Source organism: Micropterus salmoides, unplaced genomic scaffold, assembly GCF_014851395.1.
Source record: "Micropterus salmoides isolate LMB-PRFRI ecotype aquatic unplaced genomic scaffold, ASM1485139v1 Ms_hic_scaffold_2, whole genome shotgun sequence".
NCBI lineage: Eukaryota > Metazoa > Chordata > Actinopteri > Centrarchiformes > Centrarchidae > Micropterus > Micropterus salmoides.
The window spans coordinates 2,958,708-2,980,840 of NW_024041150.1; the positions used below are offsets into that span (position 1 = coordinate 2,958,708).

General features: G+C 40.3%; 1 protein-coding gene across 1 annotated transcript in view; it reads left to right on the forward strand.

Annotated features, from left to right (window-relative positions):
- Nucleotides 1-22,133, forward strand: part of LOC119912380 (protein kinase C epsilon type-like) — an 82,186-nt gene that overhangs the window by 17,848 nt on the left and 42,205 nt on the right. The window contains 3 exon segments of the mRNA XM_038731557.1: nucleotides 13,563-13,626; nucleotides 21,599-21,652; nucleotides 21,655-21,766. Of these exon segments, the coding sequence (XP_038587485.1) occupies nucleotides 13,563-13,626; nucleotides 21,599-21,652; nucleotides 21,655-21,766 (230 nt within the window).

A 22,133-nucleotide genomic window follows, 5' to 3' on the forward strand; every position in this document is an offset into this window, starting at 1 on the left:
TTAATAAGTGCATTTCAACTATGTGTATACAATCCAGAAATTGCAAGAATCATGCAGGTACATGAACATTTAGAAACAATAGGAGACTGAGAAATGTTTTATTAATTTTCTATTTAAAATGTTGCTCTGAACACAGTCTAAGACTCTCCTGCTGTATTTGGCTGGAAACACATAACTTTGCTTGAAGTTAACCAGCTAGCTGCAGAGTGCAAAGCTTTTCTTCTACAGTTCTTAAACCTAAACATAAACCTAAAATAGCGTTTATGTCAAGGAGACAAACATTTAGTGAAATGGTGCAATTTCCACATATAATACAATCTTGCTCTGTTGTGAATCCGTATTATTATGTTATTATTTACATTAACATATTAATATTAGATAAATTGTATGTTGTATATGTTGTTTTTTGATCAAAATGTTGGTTAAATTTTCTTTAAATGACTTTTTTCAACTGTATTCACGGAGCGAATGAACTCCGCCCAGCTGATTGATCCCGGCATACGCTGTGATAGTAATCAGCTGAACCCGCTTGCGCTGTGAGTTCAGACCTTTTTATATATTGTCAGTGGTCTGGACAGCTGTGATGAGTGGTAACGTCGCTGATAGTTTTGCAACATAAACATCTAAAAACTGAAGCGCAGCCTGCTCTGTTTGCACTGGAAGTTAATGTGTGTGGATTTGTGGTGAGATTTCTGCCTGATTAAAAGTGTTTCATTTACTTTCGGTTGCACATGCAACATGCAGTCCCAAACTGCGTCGGTCAAACAGTCTGAAGCGGATCAAAAATGTAATGCACAGCAGAGTATAGAGCTTCTCATTAAATGATGACATTGAGTCTGGTAGTATTATGACTTTATTCAGGATATGTCAGAGACCACAGATGTGTGGGAGAGATTCTGAATGTGCAGAAAGTTTTGACCATGAGCAGAAAATCTGCTGAAACACAGGAGCTATTAAAGTCCAGGAGTTTATTACCAAATTTAAATTTAATAATTTATCATTGAGGTGAAAAGGTGCCACAGTCACATTTAAGCGGGTTACTTCCCCAAACAAAGCCACAAAGAGGAGGGAAGACTAAATCATGACTCAGCAGGGATGATATTACATCTACAGGAGAACGTAACACAGAATGACTGAGAGCTGCAATGACTTATATTCTGTTACAGTTAGGCTATAGATTTTTAATTGTCACCTGCCTCCTGAATTTTGTGTTTCTCTTTATATAAAAACATTTTAAAAAATCACCATAAATTGGTGCAGAAGAATTCATCAGAATGCAGGAAATAAAGTGTTTAATGCTCAAAATTTTCAAATAATTCAGCATTAAAGATTTCTTAAACATAGTGTTAAAATCTCGTCTCGTCTAGTGGGTTAAGTGTCTCGTCACTTCCCTACTAATCAGTTAATGTCAATTTGTAAATTTACCAGTTAAGATTTGTAAGGTAGTGTGTTGTTTCAGGACCGCCTGTGGTCTGCAGTGTGCTGTTTATAAAGGCCAAACAGCCTTAATATAAATCTTTAATAAGAACTAATAGCTACTCGGCCATATTGATTCAGGTATGTTTTGAGTCAGTGCTGGGGGAAAGGACAGTATGATAAACCCTGTGTGTACTGTGTATGTGTGTTTTTTTTAAAAGAGACAGCAACATAGTCTGGTGTGTGTGTGTGTGTGTGAGTACTTCTATATGTACATGTGTGCAGCAGTGTGTTTATGATGCTGCTTAATAGGAGAGGAAAGCCAAATTATGGTGTAAATGTTAACACCACTGCATTGTGTATGCCTTTATGTTATCTTATTTTGTGTGTGTGTGTGTGTTTGTGCATAATAATAATAATGTACGTGTGGATGTGTAGCTATAGAAGCAGATGGGTGTGTGGGCGGTCTCTTCCACTCTTCTCCACTCATGCTGAGAGCAATGAAGACGAGTTTTATGAGAGGATTATAGAGGAGCTGAACGTATGGAGTGCATCAGCTGCTTTTTTCCTGCTCTGTTCATAATGTAAGGGGGTTGCAGTGAAGGTGTTAATGAACTTATAGCTTATGTGTACTCCAGACGCTGTATGTTTTTCAAGAGTGAGCTAAGTGAGATATGGTCAATGCGAATATGAAACAATATTGGTTTGGATCGTCAGACAGTTTTGTGTGTATGATTTTGTTGCAGCCTTTCAAACTGGATCCATCTGTAATTTGCCAAACATGCATTTGTGTGCACACAAAATTGGACATAATTTTATTTCCTAGAATTTATGTTCTTTTCATTTTAGCCTTCGTTTTTATCCACTTTGTAAAATTTAACATTTTTTTAACTAAATCATTATAGACTGCTTTGCTGAAGTTTGATGTTGGAGGACATTGGAGTGGAATTGCGCTTCTTGTTGCTTGCCTACATCCATTAATAGCTAACTATGGGAGTGGGAATCAGGCACATTGTCACAGTGATTGAGAATTACTTTCTGTCTTTGTGGGTAGTTTTATCTGTCCTGTCATCTCTCTACCAATATTTCCAGAGTTTTCTCTCTTTCCACAGCTCTCCCCTGTGTCCTCCCCCTCCCTCATGCATGTCATCAACCCTGCCATGAGTCAGTTAGAGGTTGATGCACATGTTTCTCCTCCATCTCAGCCTCTCTTCCAGGCAATGATGTCTATCTCCACATGAGTGAAACCACAAGGAACCACTAACACTAACTGCTTTTTGCACAGATGCCTATTTGGAATCACATGTTATGTACGGTGCATACATACAGATATTGGCAGCGAGGACCTGCATACTGTAGTTATTTTGTGCCACACTTGTATGACAGAGAAATCCTTTTGAGGATATAATCGGATGGATTGCAAATTGGGGTGTTATGCCACAGTTTCATCAATTCTGTGAAATTCTTTTGTATGGACCAAAAAATAAATGCGTTGTGAGTCAGGACGCATACAGTGGGTACGGAAAGTATTCAGACCCCTTTAAATTTTTCACTCTTTGTTTCATTGCAGCCATTTTCCAAAAATCAAAAAAGTTCATTTTATTTCTCAGTAATGTACACTCAGCACCCCATCTTGACAGAAAAAAAAAAAGAAATTTTTGCACATTTATTAAAAAAGAAAAACTGAAATATCACATGGTCATAAGTATTCAGACCCTTTGCTCAGTATTTAGTAGAAGCACCCTTTTGATCTAATACAGCCATGAGTCGTTTTGGGAAAGATGCAACAAGTTTTTCACATCTGGATTTGGGTATCCTCTGCCATTCCTCCTTGCAGATCCTCTCCAGTTCTGTCAGGTTGGATGGTAAACGTTGGTGGACAGCCATTTTCAGGTCTCTCCAGAGATGCTCAATTGGGTTTAAGTCAGGGCTCTGGCTGGGCCATTCAAGAACAGCCACGGAGTTGTTGTGAAGCCACTCCTTCGTTATTTTAGCGGTGTGCGGTCATTGTCTTGTTGGAAGGTAAACCTTCGGCCCAGTCTGAGGTCCAGAGCACTCTGGAAAAGGTTTTCGTCCAGGATATCCCTGTACTTGGCCGCATTCATCTTTCCCTCGATTGCAACCAGTCGTCCTGTCCCTGCAGCTGAAAAACACCCCCACAGCATGATGCTGCCACCACCATGCTTCACTGTTGAGACTGTATTGGACAGGTGATGAGCAGTGCCTGGTTTTCTCCACACATACCGCTTAGAATTAAGGCCAAAAAGTTCTATCTTGGTCTCATCAGACCAGAGGATCTTATTTATCACCATCTTGGAGTCCTTCAGGTGTTTTTTAGCAAACTCCATGCGGGCTTTCATGTGTCTTGCACTGAGGAGAGGCTTCCGTCGGGCCACTCTGCCATAAAGCCCGACTGGTGGATTGCTGCAGTGATGGTTGACTTACTACAACTTTCTCCCATCTCCCGACTGCATCTCTGGAGCTCAGCCACAGTGACCTTTGGGTTCTTCTTTACCTCTCTCACCAAGGCTCTTCTCCCCCGATAGCTCAGTTTGGCCGGACGGCCAGCTCTAGGAAGGGTTCTGGTCGTCCCAAACGTCTTCCATTTGAGGATTATGGAGGCCACTGTGCTCTTAGGAACCTTAAGTGCAGCAGAAATTTTTTTGTAACCTTGGCCAGATCTGTGCCTTGCCACAATTCTGTCTCTGAGCTCTTCAGGCAGTTCCTTTGACCTCATGATTCTCATTTGCTCTGACATGCACTGTGAGCTGTAAGGTCTTATATAGACAGGTGTGTGGCTTTCCTAATCAAGTCCAATCAGTATAATCAAACACAGCTGGACTCAAATGAAGGTGTAGAACCATCTCAAGGATGATCAGAAGAAATAGACAGCACCTGAGTTAAATATGAGTGTCACGGCAAAGGGTCTGAATACTTATGACCATGTGATTTTCAGTTTTTCTTTTTTAATAAATTTGCAAAAATTTCTACATTTCTGTTTTTTTCTGTCAAGATGGGGTGCTGAGTGTACATTACTGAGAAATAAAATGAACTTTTTTGATTTTTGGAAAATGGCTGCAATGAAACAAAGAGTGAAAAATTTAAAGGGGTCTGAAAACTTTCCGTACCCACTGTATATCAGCTATATTGGCTATGGGCTGAATCTATGGACATTCCTGACATATTTAAGTTACCAAAATACGTGCCTTTATATTTTTGCCTCTTCAGGATTTATGAGGGATGACATAAATCATAAAAATGGTGGCAGGTTGTTTGCTGGGGCTTCTGTTTGGAAACATTTGTCAACCCATGTTCCTAAATATCCTCCCAGCAGCTCTTCCTCTTGTCTCCCTGTCTTTGTGCCAGAAAGTTGGTAGATCTGATAACTGGTAACCCTGCCTTACTAACAGAAATATATCCAAGTTGTAACAGCTAACACAATAACCTTATATTTACTGTGCAACTAACTGAGGGCTTAGTAGTTCATAGAAAACAGAGAGTCTGTGTGTGTGCGAATGTGTTTATACGCGTGTGTCATTATAGCTGGCCTGTCCACAATGCTGCTGCATCACTTATTCAACAGGGACAAATTAGGCATAGACAGACACGGCTAAACAGGAGGACAGGCACGAGTGGCTGCCGACAGGAGGCTGTGTGTGTGTGGGGGGGGGGGGACTGTTCTGGTTTGTTTGAAGTAAATCCAGTGCATTAGCAGCAGGAGTGAGTCCAGCTGTATAAAGTTATTCTCCAGTGCCTGAATGTGTGTGTGTGTGTGTGCATGTTTGCTGCATCTGAATATGTTCTGCTCTTAGCTCTTCTTATTTATTTATTTGTGTCCATTTGTTCATTATAAATTGACTCTTAACACATCAAATGTAAAAGGTATTCATTTCAGTCCATCCATCAATGCTGGTTACTGTGCGGTATTTCAAAGTACACTCTGCAGTTGGCTCTCTTTGGTGGTACAGTTTCTCTCCCTGCATGCATGTAGACTTTGCTCCTGTACTTCTATTCTTGTGAGGACCAATTTGTCTTCCCCCGAGAGTGTGGACTTGTCCTCACTTCTTCAAAGGCTGTTTCAGGGTTAAGACTTGGTTTTATGGCTAAGGTTAAGGGGGCAGTCCTCACATCTAAATCCACATCCAAAGTTTATTATTCATGTTTAGTACTACTTGAAAACAGTTGTCTAATGTCGCCTGTGGCTCTGGAGGAGCCTAATGATGTCATACTGATGTCACAAGCATATATCTCATGTTTGGCTTGGAGACCACACATTTGTTTACTAAAAACCTGTGTAAGAAAACTGCACATTGGAGTTTGGAAATGGGTGTTAATCAGACAGGGAGATAGGGTTGCATTATGGGAAGTATATGATCCAGCATTTCTGACCGTTTGCAAGGGACTAAAAGGCAGGGTGTGTCTGCCTTGGCTGCTTCGATTTAAATCTGTTTTTTTCACACTAGATCACTATGTACAATACAGGAGCACTGCTTGGTATTAAAGCTCAATACTGTTTTGGTGCCAACAGAAATGTGGAGTGTGGTGGATCAAAGAATTGCCGGATAAGCTTCAAATGATAGCCAGCCGTAGAAAGGTTTGGTGTTGTCTAATGAGGGTCCTCACAAGTACAGCTGTTCAAACCTGTGTGTGTGTGTGTGTGTGTGTGTGTGTGTGTGTGTGTGTGTGTGTGTGAAGGGTCTGCAGTGTGTCACTCCACAGAGGCCGTGTGCTCTCTGTCACTGAGAACAGATAAAACACAATGTGCTCCCTGTTCTCTCTCTCTCTCTGTCTCTCTCAGTCACTCTCATTGTCATTTTTCTCTCTCGGCTTTTTTTGATTCTTTTCTTGACTACATCCATGGAACTGCTGATGAATTTGAAATAGCCTTTTTATGTGCCAAACAGCGTTCCGTCTTTTCACAGATTTCATTTTCAGATGAAAAATGTGAAGCTTCATGTCCACACTGAGATGCCAAAACTATAGAAACACACATGACACACAATTTTCTGTCCCCGTCCTCTTTTTTTGTTCACGTGTGTCATTTAAGCCAAACACAGCAGCTGAAATGTTGTATCTTTACCATTTATCACTGTAAAGAAAATAATCTGAAAATCTGTTTTTGGGGTTCATCTACCTCAGATAAATGAGAAGTGAGTCAAAAAAGTGTGTGTGTGTCTAGAGTGAATCTGAGCCAAGAGTTCAGTAATGTCATGTGCTTTCACTTCAACCTCAACAGACTGTGGGTATGTTTGTGTGTGTATAGTGTGTGACAGAGCTGGCAGGTGTGGACAGGAGTCATCACATGCTGAAGGACCTTTATTTTTGGGCCAGTTGGAATCACAAGGAGCTGTCACCACACACACACACACACAGTTTGTTCCACTATCCCCGGGGGGACATCTCATTGATATAATGCATTCCCTGTCCCCTTACCGTAACCTTATCCATCACATCTAAATGCCTAACCTTAACCTAATTGTAACCTGAAACCTAAAACCATGTCTTAACCCTCAAAAAAACATCTCTGCTAGTGGGGACCTGAATTTCTGTTCCCCCAGTGCAGTAAATTAAGCGCTCCCTGTTGGACCAAACATATTTACGACACAAACAGCCTGAGTGGGAGTGCATGTTGTGTGTGCATTTGTTATCCTTTAATTGAATTCAGTTTTTTGGCTATAAAACGACACAGATTGCATTTGAAGGTTTGTTAACTTATTAGTTACATTCCATTTAAGTAGAATAAATTTATTTTTTCCACAAAGATTAATTATAATAAGTATAATTGTGATGAATAATCATGGCATTTCAATATTAAACAGAATGACTGATTATGACAAACACACACACACACACACACACACACACACACACACACACACACACACACACACGCACACACACAAAACATACTTCAGATGCATTAGGGCGGATGGAGGGAAATCTGCTCAATTGAGTTAAAGCTTGCAATTTAATTTTCCTCCGCGTTGGTGTATTTTCCCCATAAATGACTGTACAGTTTGAGGGTGTTCTCAAAAAAAGGTAAATAAATTCATTTGTGTCCCTGTTAAATATGCAGCACAATATGCACACTTTTACACACACAGAGAAACTCTCAGTCCACATGATGACGAACATGTGATGGTGGACTTTGCTCTCCTGGACCTGCAAATGAAATCGGTAGAATCTTATCAATAGTTGCTGACATGCAGAATTATTTTTGTTATCGGTGTTATTGTGTGATTTTGTTACTGGATGCCCTTGTCATGTTAAACAAAATTGATAAATGAGGTAACATTACAGTGTGTACTGCCCTTCATCTGTGGTTGATAGAGAGAATGACTTGGGGCAGTTTTGTAGATAGCAATACTAATTAAACCTGTATTTTCTTTTTGCTAATAAAAATGTAATTTGCATTTGAAAGATGGTACGAAGTGTGTGGAGTAAGGGAAATTATATTTTGGAACAATTTAGTGTTTTATGTTTTTGTTTATAACCCAGTACAAAACCCAATTCTACATTCACTTTGGAAATCATGGGATTATGTGAGCGGAGCTAAAAACCTTCCTAGCTATATAGAAAAAGACAGAGACCCTGTTGCCACATTGTTAAGGTTAATATTAAGAAATGGGTGTTAACTGCTGCAGGACCTCTGTACGCAGTATCAGCTTTCATGTTTGGTTTAGCCATGGATGTAATAAGAGCGCTGTATAGCCTTGCTGTCAATGTGTCCCAGTGGCCAACTGCAGTACTGCAACTCAAACATTCCCATCAGGACAGAAGCTATTTTCCCCATATACCAAAATTGTAAAAGAGACTTTTGTAAAACTGTTGACACGACACCTTGAACTGAAAGTAAGCTTGAAAGTGATCCAGTCGGTGTGCAGTTATCACCTGGTCCTTACTGCAGCAGCCCAGTTCCTTTGCTGCATGTCGTCCCCTTTTTCTCTATCTCCCCCCTTTCCGGTCTCTCTTCAGCTGCCACAATCTAATAAAGGCAAAAAACCTGAGAGACAAAAGAAAGTGATCAGCACCTCACAACTACCCCTGATGTGCGTTACTTTTCTATATTATCAGACATCTTGAATTGTCAATTATAGCTTATTTTAATATTATTTGTAATACAATGAACTGCAGACAAAACATTTTCATGTTTATGTGATAAGTTGGCGAGTTCAGGTAAAGACAACTTTAATTTTATAAATGGGTACCATGTCAGAACACAGCATCCATTGGTTTTAACCATGCCAGTATCTCCAGCTATTATATGCATACTGGACGATTCTGCACACCACGGTTTACATCCAGTGCCAATGCAGGACGTAATGTGCCCTTTACGTGTAGAGGCATACAGTCAGAATAGAGGTTGGGCTGTGGATGGGGGTGCAGCACAACAGACTTTAATACAGGAGTTTGAGTTCAGTCAAAGATCGTCCATCTTCCTCCACTGATAAAGAGTCCATCGCTCCTGCATGCCCTTCCTGTGACCATAAACCTCTGTGGGCGTACACATGTAAACTCTCAGATAAACGGGGAGCAGAAATAAAACTAGTGCAGTTCATCCGCCATGTTTATGAGAATTAAACAAGCCAACAACAGTCCTGGACACACACACAAACTGAAGGGCCTTTTCCTTCCTCTACTGGCTCTATATTTAGTCACATTTGCACCTGTGAGTCTGAGCACGCTCAGTAAGCAGCTGATGAATGGAGGGCTGTGACCTCAGGGTAAGGGAGGTGGTGTGTATGTGTGTTTGGGATCCACACAGCCGGGTTGCTTTTGTCTCTTCCTGGTGACGTCATAATCGTCTTTTCACTGGTTTATTAGTAAAGGCAGCATTACTATGGATTTTTCATTTCAGTTTTACTCTGTGTGTTGTCTGATTACTCTTTAGATGAAATGGGGTTAAAGTTGGGTTACTGTATAAATGAGCAGAACTTTATTTTTCCTTTTTGGTTAATCCATTATTTTTTTATTGATTGATTAAGCAAACAGCCTAGAAATTGTCAATATTTCTGCTAGATCCCGTATACAAGATCACCGTGCAACAAATCCAGCATGATTTAGAAACACAGTAAAACAGCCGCTGGCTTAATCAATTTTCTACATCGACCTTTTTTGTCTTCTTGAGTTGTGACCAGTTAACTAGAGTCACTGTTCCCTCTCACACTGATGCATTACTAAATTACTGGTACTAAATACTACAAAAAAGAACCAACAGATTATTTGATGATGAGAACCATAATTAGTTCAAGTCTCAACTGAATAAATTTTGCTAACTCAGATTGTGAAACACTCATCTATGTTATTTTGTATGTTATGGATTCATTTTCTGCTAATTTACTTGAACGCATTTATTAATTAAAAGATGAATCATTTAAGTAGTATCAAGAAGAAAGTATAATCTAACTAAACAAAAGAAGTGCTGTAGCCAAGTTAATATGTTGGAATGCCACTGGTTTAAAACCATTTTCACCTCCGATTTACACAAAAGATGTTGTGATGCTGCCATACACACAGTTCACAACACTGTTCTGAAAATACAAATTGTTGAAAAGCGTTGATTATGTCCTCCGAGTAGTCAAAAAAAAAAAAAAGCAGTATATCTGCATAGTGGAGTAGAGAGTAGTTTACATTTTTCACAGTTTAATAATGAAATTTAATATGAATGAAACAATGAGCCCCAATCAAAATTGCATCCCTTTCAGAAAACATTGTTTTATTCACTGTCATTTTTGTGCGCGTGGATGCAGAAACAAAACACATCATTACCGCAATTGTTGATACACCTACACTTCTCTCCATATCTACCAGAAACACAACGCCGTTCTATTCTTTGATTGACGCTGGTAACTGAAACAGCCCAAATTTCACTTGTTTATAATATATAAAATCTTGGCAACAGACACTGGCTCCCCCCTCCTCTGCTGGTAATATTCTGCCACCCTCATCTGTCCATCTGCCACAACGACTTCCTTCCTTCCGTTCCTTGTAGAAAATGCAGATGGATGAGAATAATTATCCAGTTAAACCTCAAAATGCTCTCAGTGTAAGGAGCTGCTCGATAATGACAATCCATTTATCCCCTCAAAAGGTGCCGTTCCTGGAACAAGCAAACACTGGATATGAAGAGAGTGTCTTAACAAAACAAAACAAAAAAAAAGGAATCAGGCAGGGTGCTCCCCCCCTGCACTTTCACATTGGAACAAGCCAACAAACTTTCTCTGTCCTCCCCCTCATCCGTCTCTCTGCTTTCCATCTCCTACTGTATACATTACTGAACCCACGCCTGTTCGCCTTCGCTGCACCAAGTCTTCACTTAGCACTGTTCACTGTGCGTGCGCTCGCAAAGGGGGATTATGGACACTGTGGGTGGTGCAATCTGCTGGTAGAAACTGAGCCCCCGGCCGATACCCACTTGCTTTCATGAGATGAGCTCAAATGCACTCAAGCACACACGGCTGTATACATACATACACGTGCAGACACTCAGTAGGTTGTAGAGCAGAAGTTGTCTTCACTCCCCAGAGCTTTTCTACGTGTGTGTTGCATGTGTGTGAGGAGTATATATGATGTGTGGGTGTATGACAGGATGTGTGTCAACCTCTCGTCTGCTGCAAGTCACACACCACAGTCTCTCTTTTTCCTCTCCAACTTTCTTTCTTCTACATGTTACCACATTACTGCCGTTGCAAGTGATACTGTGAGATTTTGGCCCAATAGGATGTCACGATCACACAGTTTCCCACAGGATGGCAACACGTTCGTGGTGGTAGTGAGTGGGCAGATCGCTTAAGAGTTTTTCTTTTTCCTATAACAATATACAGCAGATTATGTAAAATATGCACAAATCACACAATATAATCCTATTTGAGCTAGAAACCTCTGGTGAATGTGTAACTTGAGAGGATGAGAAGGATGTGATGCAGGTTGGTGGTCACGGTCACATGACCGGTGGCAGTGCAGAAAGAGACACTGAGGCTAAGGTTGCGTGTATATAATACACGCAATAGCAACATGATTGGCTGTTGTGCATATAGGCTACATGGGTGCTGTCAAATAAATCAATTAAAACATTTAATTTAAAGAGTAAATTCATTAAACTAATACTTGCACTGCTAGACCCCCAGTCATGTATAGGTGTAGAAAACAAGATTATTATATCTCAAGAGGTTTTTATCCTGGAAATAAATTTGCAGTCCAGACAGACTAGAAAAGTTGATAATGGACTGAATACCAGGGCATCAAACTAAACATGAGGCCAGTGAATAAAACACACGCCTTTGGTGTGAGAGACCTGGGTTGAAATCCCCACTGTGACACATCCACAAATGTGCCTGAACAAGACACTTAACCCATAGGTGTGTGACCTCTGACATATAGAAATTGTAAGTCGCTTTGGAATGAATAAATGTAATGGGTATAAATTCAAATCCCAACTGTACTCATGATTCATCCTTCATGCACACTCAAGTAGAAATTCACTCTATGAGTAAGAGACAGTTTGTCTGAGGGGACTGCAGTTTATAGGACCAGCAGTTCTCCCTCAGAGCTAATGGAGTGCAGAAGGTGCGTCTCCTCTGCACTTGGGGCTGGGCGTGGCCGAGACAGAGCACACAGAGCTGGGCCTCTTCTACAATATTGACAGTGTTATAAACCAGAATTCTGGACCCAGAAGCACGACTCTACTCGAGGCAGTTCACCGTTCAAAAGAAGTTTATAACAATAATGAGTGCGTGAGCCGTGGCGGTGGAGCAGAAGCGGCAAACCAGGGTTAGCAGCGGAAGGCAGAGCTGGCAAGAAGTATAGTCACTTGGTGCAGAGCTAGGCAGGCTAGCAAAGACCACACAGGACCTGGGAATCTGGATACACAGAAACACAGGGAATTAGTCACAGGAGAAGAATTACAGAACATGAGAATTACAAAAACAAAAAGTTGGCTGTAGCGCTGTACCACATAGGCAAACTGACAATCTGGCAAACAGTAGAGTGCAGGGCCGGGGTAGATATGCTGCTGAGTGCTGATTGCCGGATGAGAAGCAGGTGTGCAGGAGACGACTGTCGGCAGGGGTGGATCTTCATGCCCAGATGGACACGCCTTCACACAGACAGACAGGGACACAGACTGACATGAACATAAGGAGAGGGATAATAACAACAGATGAACACAGGGAAGTGCTACTGGACCATAACAGACAGGGCTGTCGTGAACAATCATCGTTGATAAAAACAAGCAATTTTACGTGATTAGCTCGGGTTTTAGAAAATTGTAACTCACATTTTTCACTATTTTCATACATTTTATTGACCAAATGATTAATCGACTAATTGTCGAGAAAACAATCAGTGATCACGAATTGCAGTTCATGCTTCTTCAGAATGAGTAAGCTTGCAGTAATGCTGTATAGTTAGTGTGGTAGAGGCGTTAGCATTATGCTGTGCTGCTGACAAATGTTTTGTCACTTGTGTAAGTCGTTCACAAATTGTAAGAAGAGGTGATTTTAGCCAAATTTTTCTGTAGAGAAAACTCCAGCCCGTCTCTCCATGCTAACTTCTGTCCCACCAGCTTCATCCAGACAATCTATTTCTTTCATTGGTCTGTCTAAAAAGCAGAAACATGATACAAGAGGTTTCTGCATATTTACTAGGGCACCTGGTGCAAGACTCGTAAGAACTGCAGACAGAACTGTTTGTTGACTACCAGACCAACAGAATAATAATTTATTTTGGTTAAAACTTCAATGCGTTGAGTACTTCCTGTCCAGTACAGAAGCACAGATAACCATCTAGCTTAGATTATGGACAGAAAAGCTGCAGGGTCATGTGTCATCTCTTCAGAGTGTTGAAACCATCTGTGTGTCCTAATCAATTTACCGGGACATGAGCATCAAGAATGAAGAATTTTCAACTTGGCAAATACCATTGCAAGGATTAAACAGTGTGTCTGCAAATGTTTTACCAATCATCTTCTGTACAATTTGCTATAGGCTATAACTTCCATGCTATAGACAGCATGCACATTAAAGCTTTTTACTCATATTTGTAATCTTAACTCTCTCTCTCTCTTGTCTTTTTCTTCCACTTTTCTTTTTCCTTCCCCTTGTTCCTCTTAACCCTCCTTCTGTCCACACTTACCCCTCTCTCTGCAGATTGACCTGGAGCCAGAGGGGAAGGTATATGTGGTTATTGACCTATCAGGATCTTCCAGTGAAGGTAAGAACTCAGTAGACGGTGATGTTATTTGTTATGCTGTTATCCTTTGTTCAAAGTTGTTTTTCTCAAAAGAGCTGCTGTATAATCAGCACTTTTAAAACCCAAAACTTTCATGAGAATTGATCTGGAAATTTTGGGTTTTATATGCTGCAGCGTTTATAATAGCTTTCATAAACTGCTCATAACAATGAGCAATAGAGAGCAACATGTCTTTTGTATACATATGTAAAAAAAAATTTTAATTGCATGTTTGCGAAGGAATGCAATACAAACAAACCAGCCCATTTTAGACAGTTTACGAAAAAAACATAAAGCTTATTTACATATGGCTAATGGTGTCTTGCAGATGAGAAAACCACATTTTAAAAATACAAAAACTGTTCAGTTCTAATGAGTCTAATGGGTTTTATTTTGTGGGTTTCCTTTATTCTCGTTATGGGGAAGGGTTATATTGATATTGATCTACCACCTCTCTGTAACACATAATGCTGTCTTTGCATCAATGGATCATTTCATAAAATACATGAATTTACATGTAATATTTACATTCATACATGCATACTTTATACAGTACATCGGTGCAGTAGACAGTGTTTTCACTCTTAGGCTGAAGCCACTCTTTGATGTGCTGTGTCCTGCGGATGTCTGTATGTGTGAGTCGTCTCAAGTGCCTGCGGTTGCTCATTAAAGGCTTTGTAAAAGTAATGTGTTGAGTAACACTTCCCTGCTGCCTCTTCCTCTTTCTCAATCTCTACGTCTGCCTCTCATTTCAAACCTGTTACCCTCAAATTCATTATATCACTCTCTGATAAACTAAATTTAAATTGGTAGTGGTGTATTGATCTACTTAAACATGACTTAAGGCAACTTCATGCAAGAATTGGTATTTTTTGCAACTTGGCGGCCCTAGAGAGTGAAATGCACTTTTATATCACTCTCGGAAATACAAATGATGCTAACCTCTGTTTAAAAATGGGCTAAATTGGCCTATGATCAAAACTACTTTGCCAATACGGACAATCATCAAGCAAGTGCAACAACAGAAGACATAGCAAGCCAGGTAATATCACTTATAGTCCAATAGCAAGAAGGCCAGCTCGGTGTTTGTCTGGGATTTACTCTTGTCCGGCCTCTTGCTTGGCCACTTTACGGGTCTGTGGACCATTGAAAGGATTATTTTAAGGTGGAATACTTGCATAATGTTGCTTTATAGTTTTAAAGTAGGACTTTTCTTAAAGTGTGCGCGTATGTGTGTGTAACACTGTGAGAAAGTCTTGAGTCAGTCTGTCACCCATCTGCACTGTGCACCATTAGATCAGGAAATAGACAATGCAAGTTTCCTGTGCATTTACATGTGTTACTCCTCGAGCTGCAATCTTTGCTTTATGTTCAAAAAAAGAAAGTTACAGCTAAAAAGCTGAGGAGTTCTATATGAAGTGGTGCATGGAGACTGACATTATTAAACAGTTGCCCTGCCGAAAAACCCGTATGAATTTTCCAAAAGCAACTTGCAGAAGTGTTTTCTCTAGGCCTAGGCTAAGGGAAAGACGGACTTCAGGGTTAAAGGCGCATGCTACTTCCACCTTTGCTACTCAGTGAGGACAGGCCGCAAGAGGTTACATAATCATGAGATGCATATCATCCCTGCACCATCTAGCATTTCTATCTCTGCTGTATGCATAAAATCATGTCCAGAGCTTTTGAAAGAACATTTTTAAAGAGCTGTGTGTGTGTGTGTGTGTGTGAGAGAGAGTTTTTTTTATACAAGAGGATCTGGTAGACACATGAACAAACTCCCTCCCTCCTGTCTGTTATACTGTAACAGACATTTACATACTGTGCATCCTCCATGGCTTCATTTGCAGTACTAATAAAGTGATGAATGTATCTTGCTGCTTCTTAAGACAGTAAAATCAGCTGCAGGTCCAGCACCAGAAACCTACCAGTCTCAGGCCAAGTGACCTGTGACAGCAGGGTTCAGGCTAAGTCATCGCCATATAAACGTCACACTGTTCCTCAGTCAGATTAATCCTGCGCACAGCTTTTGTCCTTTATGCAGTCCTATGTGGAGATACATCTGTGCTTTGTATTGCTTTGTATAGCTTTTAACTGGTGAGGTGCAAACGTACACGACCAAATGATGCATCTCCATCTAGATGTTGTACCTTTGGTGCTGCGGCTCTGCAGACCTGACAGATCCCGTTGTAACTCATGTAGTTGCTTCAAAATGTGATGATAAAGATAAAATGGAGCAGTGAGAAGAAACAGTGAGAAGAATCAACATTCAACAGGCACAGTGCCATGGCATGGTGTTTGATAATACACAGTTTAAATCTACAGCTGAAGGCTCTGATATATTATTATTATTATTGTTATTATGACCTTTATTTAAACAGGGAGCGCCATTGAGAACAAACTCTCTTTTACAAGGACAGCCTGATTACAGTACATGTAAAACAATAAAAGCACATGAAAGTTACAGCATACATCAACACATTATACAACACACAGGCCAAGGACATCAACATAAGGTGCAACATCAAATCAAAGAAAAAACATGCATACACACTGTTCTAGGTCAGTCAGAAGACATTAAATTTCATTTAAAGGGATTTGCTTGTCTAATTTTACAAGCTTCTGCAGAGTGTCCCGCGTGTGTGGAGTATTGTTAGAGCCCGTTTGCCAATCTTAGTAGTAACATAATGATTTTCAAAGACCAAATATTCTTGGGTCGTAGTGCAGTGTGAACATGATCTACTGTATAGTTACAAATACATGTGAGATACCCAGGAAGTGCTCTGTAAATAAACAGAATGCAGTGCCGTTCTCTTGTCACTGCCAACCAACTTTCTCATACAGCAATGTCGGTCATGAACCTAAGGGCGGAAGGATAGACTGCATCAAGAGGTTTAAGAATAGAGGCAAGAGAGTGCAAATAAATTGCATCACCTTAGTCCATAAAAACGTTGACTGAGCAATTTGTTTTCTTTCTACTTCCATAAAAGAATGCCAGTTTTGATTTCATTAATATTTTTTTGAAGCACAGCTTGTCAATGTCATCCATTATTTATATGGTTAACAGAAGATGATGAAATTTAATAATTACAAAATCTCTTATCATTTATGACATATAAATATTGATGGCAGCCGAAATCAGTTGTGAAAGATTTGGCTTCTATTTCCAGTAAAAGTGAATGAAAGGGCAAAAACATTTGTGACAGATAATCACTTAGAGACCCTTAAATTAGGAAACTGAATCTTGATAATTCATTTGATCAGCAACAAGCAAATACCACTTTATCACCATATCAGCCACACGTAATGCTGTTGACATTTGGACTCATTTTGTGCTTTTGTCTCTGTCTACAGTAATCCAAACCCTAACTTACCTCCTGAAACTGAAAAGAAAAATCTGAACCACTTTAAAATAAATCTTTACCAGTCTTTGTGCATCGGTGTGTTTGTGTATAAATGTGTGTGTAAAATGTACCAGATTATGTGTTAGAGAGACAGGACAGAATTGAAGAAGAGAAAGACAGAGAGGGAGTTAACTGGAGGTTGAAAGAGGGGGAGAGGCGGGTGATAAATTGATTAGTAAAGTGGAGTGTTCTCTAATGGACCAGTTACATCATCGAAAAAGAGAGGGAGAGAGGAGGAGGAGAGAGCGAGCTAAGTACAGAGTGACAAAGAGGTGTCATTAGGACAAGGACTTTCCTTTTTCTCTCCTTTTATAAATGTGTTCTTCAATCTTTAATTCTATGTCTTTCTAAATCTCTCTGTTTCTTTTTCTGTCTGCAGTGACAATATGTTCATGTACATGTGTGTGTGCGTTTGAGTGGCTGAAATTGCAGTCATTACTTAAATGTGTTTGTATAGCAGAGAACACATGGGTGAACTGTCAGGCCTGAGAGCTGCAATCAACATATTAGCTTTTATACACACACACACACACACACACACACACACACACACACACACACACACACACACACACACACACACACACACACACAAAGCCCTGCTGTCACCAGGCCAGGATGATAAACTGCTGCTGTTGCTAAAAGCAGGTGAACTATTTATGTTGTTCTGGCTCTTGTTATCAGCTGGGAGACTATTATACTTTGAATATAATGAAGCTTTGTAAGAAACATTGTGTGGCCTTCGCATAGAAAAAAACCTGAGAGATTGATCCTTCAATCATGTTACGAGTATTGTCGCTGGATACTTTGCTACCACAGGGCACCAGTGTGAAACTCCTCTGGTGGCAACTACAAATCCACCACAATACACAGCAATCAGCTGACATAATCAGTTTTACTTCTGTTGAAACTACTATTTATTATTTAACAATATAAAAAGTTTACTTTTAAACTGCATTATGTCATGTTATCTTGGTGAGGTCTCGTAACTACACATAACAAATGTTAGAGATAATCTTTGTTTATGTAGTGTGTTTCTGAAAAAAACAAAATATCTAAATATTGACCGGAATATTGGATTTTAAATTCCTCAAATATCAAAATCATCCAATATCAGTTGGGTTCTACTAATAATAAAAAATAAGCTGGTTTTAGCACTGTCGCTGCATTAGCGTTAGTGTGGTTACACTGTATGATTCATTTGACACATGAACATGCAGGAGAGATGCATTTGTTACTAATGTGTGAATTGAGCTGCCTCTATCCACATGAACCTTTTTCTTTATACATGTAATTGAGGCGCATTCGCATTCAGTGTCAACATACCTTAAACCTTTATCAATTTTACATGGGGAGAACTACTCATACTTACTTAAAACTGTTGGATGGATTGACATTAAATTTGGCATTAATTTATACTTATTTTCATCTAGATTTTGTTTAAATACTGACTACATTTATGACGTTCCCATTCCCATCACAGCTGTATTTTCTGTCTGACCAGAACAAGAGATATCCTGTTTCATTTGCCCGCTGTGTTATGTTGTAGTCATTTTAGTTTGTGAGGTGTAATAAACATTTGGGGGGTTACTAGCAGGACTTTAAAGATAAAGTGTGAAAGTTTTTAGTGGCATCTAGTGGTGAGGATTGCAAATTGCAACCAGCTGCTCACGGTGCATTCACCTTCTCCTCGGATGGTCTCATTTCCCGAGTTGCGAAGTCGTTTTTTCCAACTTCAGCTGTGTTCATGTGCTTTTAAGTCGGAATGTGGAATCAACATGGACGCTACTACAAAGATATGTTGGATTAGCACTATTAGAGCATTTAATCTACCAAATGCACCATCAGTCACTGCTCACCCCTCCCTTTCCAAGCATGCAAGAGAAGCTGCGGTGGCTGACACACTCTGCCGGCTCTTGTGCTAAATAATACGTGTGGTCCTCTATTTGTCCAAATTTATTTTCTTCTTCTTCTTCATACATATTCAACTTAGTGACAAAACGCGTTCTGTAGAGTAGTTTGTCCGTTTGGGCCACTGTAGAAACATTCCGCCGCAACATGGCATCTTCAATGCAAGAGGACGTGCAGTGTATGTAGAAAGAAATGTCTCATTCTAAGGTGATATTGTGTAATGTCTTTATTACACACCGAACCTTTAAGTCTTGTTAGTGCTTACAAAGGTGAATGTGCTTAATGTCAGCACCGAGCTATTGAAATCTTTACTTCAAACTTCAGGGGTTGTGATAAGGACATCACAGAGGAACAGCATGTCTATCACAGCCCCCATCCCGGCCCCCAACCCCGCCACCCCCGAACCCTCCCCAGTGGACGACGCCAAGTCTAATACTGTTGCTAGGCAGCAGTCACCAGTTGCTAGGCGATGGGGATGGCGAATAGCAAAGGGGCTGGAAGAGTAAGAGTGGCGACAGGCAGAACATGACTGGGAGAAAAGGATGTACGAGTCCTAGAGGTTTAACGGAAGAGTAGCTCCAAATGTAAAGTTTATCTTGAGGGTGGCGCTAGAGGAAAATGTTGTGGAGCGTAAAGAGTTTGTCTTTTTGATTATTATATTTCCTGTGTAAGTTGTTGTTCTGACCCGACGGAGGTGCTAGAGTTTTGTCAGTAAGCTAAGACTACTAATTTATAAAGTCAGGATGTGGTCAAATGAAACTCCTAATTTTACAGCTAATTTATCTGTTTGCACAAAACTTTCTAACCTGATCTGAGATAGTGAAGGCTGAATGAAGTAAGATTGAAGGACAGATGATGTTCTCATATCACAGCTGCTGAGAGAAAAGGATTCAGCTCAGTTGCTCAGTGGGTCGATGATGGCAAACAAACCAGAGTTAGAGGCCTGATGCTCACTCAGCGTCTAAAACCATGCCTGTAACATTTAAAGATTATTTCATCATCTTGAAGCTGTTTCACCACGTCGAAACCTTACAGCAGTAAACATTACTTCAACACGTCTAATAACATGTTACTGTCTGCGCTCTCTGCTTGTTTTTGAAAAATCTTTCTATAACTCTATTTAATCTGATTTAATGTTGTACTGCGCTTGTTAATCTTCGAGTTAAGCTTTTCCTTAAAATTTCTTCTGAACTTCCCAGTAGATTACAGTATATTTTTATATACAAGACAAGACCTTAACCCAACAACAATTAACAAAAGAAAAATCACTTGGCTTTAGGAAAATTCGGAATCTGGGTAAAAAACAGGCGTCAAAACCTTTTCGTCTGTTACGGTTTATTCTCAACTTGATGTGTTCATTTGTTTTCTGAGTCACACAAAACATTCTCATCCTTCCAAGTATGTTTCCATTTGCCTCCCAGTGTGAGAGAGAGAGATTTAAACAGGGTTAGACAGTAATTGAAATCTCTGCTGTTCCACTGGGGAAAAGCCTCTGTAATTAAACAGAAAGAGGCCGAAAGAGATTGAGAGACAAAGACACACTGTGACTGAGTGACTGTGTTAAAGCAATCGCTAAATACAACCTCACCCTCAGCCACGTTCATCCACACAGTGTCACTGCCATCTAGTGGTTACATGGTGTGATTGCCGCTTCATCATGCATCTGTTCTCATTTATCTCATATTCAGAAAGACAGAATAAACCACACACATTTTCAGATTAAATAAATATTAGTATTTCAAGAGGCTTTGTGTATCTTTTCATACTATTCAGTGAAGAAACTAGCAACATCATCAAAAGCTAATGACACCACATTTGCTTCAACACCCACACTATATACAGGTATTAGGGCTGACTAAGGATTTACAAAGTTGAATCAGAATCGTCAAGTCCTGCCTATATCATGTGTTTTTGTGCGCAGCGATTGGGGGGTTACACACAGTGGCTCCGCTTCAATCTTGAGAAGAGCTGTAGTCTCTATTCATTCAACTTACAATGTAAATTTCCAGATAAACTGAGGCTTTTTGAAGACCCTCTCGCCTGCCATTCACCCGTCTTGTGCAGAGTTTTGCGTGCATGCTTTGCTGCCGACAGCTGCATACACGTCGCGGTTCCTCGCAGGTCTATTTCAAGTAGCCGGCTATTTAAAAATGAAATAATATTCTTTGCGTGGTTCACCAACAGTGATAAATTATCCAAAAGTCCCACGAGGTGCGGAAAACTCGACACAACACCAGTGAAGCTGGGGCTCCTGTCACTGCACACACACACTCTACGCCTACACATGCGCACCTACGACCCAGGGTTAGGGTGACAATTTTGGATTTAATTACGCACTTTAAAAACATTTATTGAATGTTTTTTTCTTTTTTCTTCTATTTACAGCATTAAACGTTGAAATGTATGTTGTAATAGGCTGTATATTAACTTATTGGGAGAAAACTGGTAGTTCTATGTAAAATCAGACATTGAGCACCCCCATATCGCCAAAATTGCATGATCCTTGTGTTGTTGCGAAGCTTCGACTGTAAATCAGGCTCTGCCCATCGAAGTATCGAATCTTGGACTATTGAGGGTCAGCCATACTATATACTGATGTGTTTAATTTCATTTTATAAGTTTTGTATTTTGCTTGTGTGCAGCTGCGCCGGTCAACACTGAAAATGAAGAGCGTGTGTTTCGGCAGCGGATGCGTCCCAGAAGCGTCAGGGCGCCGTCCGTCGGAGGGTGCACCAGGTCAACGGACACAAGTTTATGGCCACTTACCTGAGACAGCCCACCTACTGCTCCCACTGCAGGGACTTCATCTGGTGAGGACGCACACATTTCCATCTGTAGAGCCTGTTCTGACTGCCTTTTTTTTGCGGTACATGTAAATGTGTTCTGCGATTTCCTGCCATAACCTGATTTCTCTGCTGCCTTGTTTACATGTAGACACAGTGGATGCTGTGAAGTGTGGAGTGATAAACAAAGCCAGCTGTGTTTGTTTCCATCACAACAAACTGTGTTAGAGTCACTCACATGGCAGCCATGTGACCTCTGTGCTCCGCTCACTTTCAGCTCCACTCCGAAAGACCGTTTGAAGTGTAATCAGAGAAAAAAGGAACAAGGAAACTGTCTTTGGTAGAGTCCTCTAGTGTTCAGGTTTTCTGAGGTGGAACAAAATTACTGCACCAT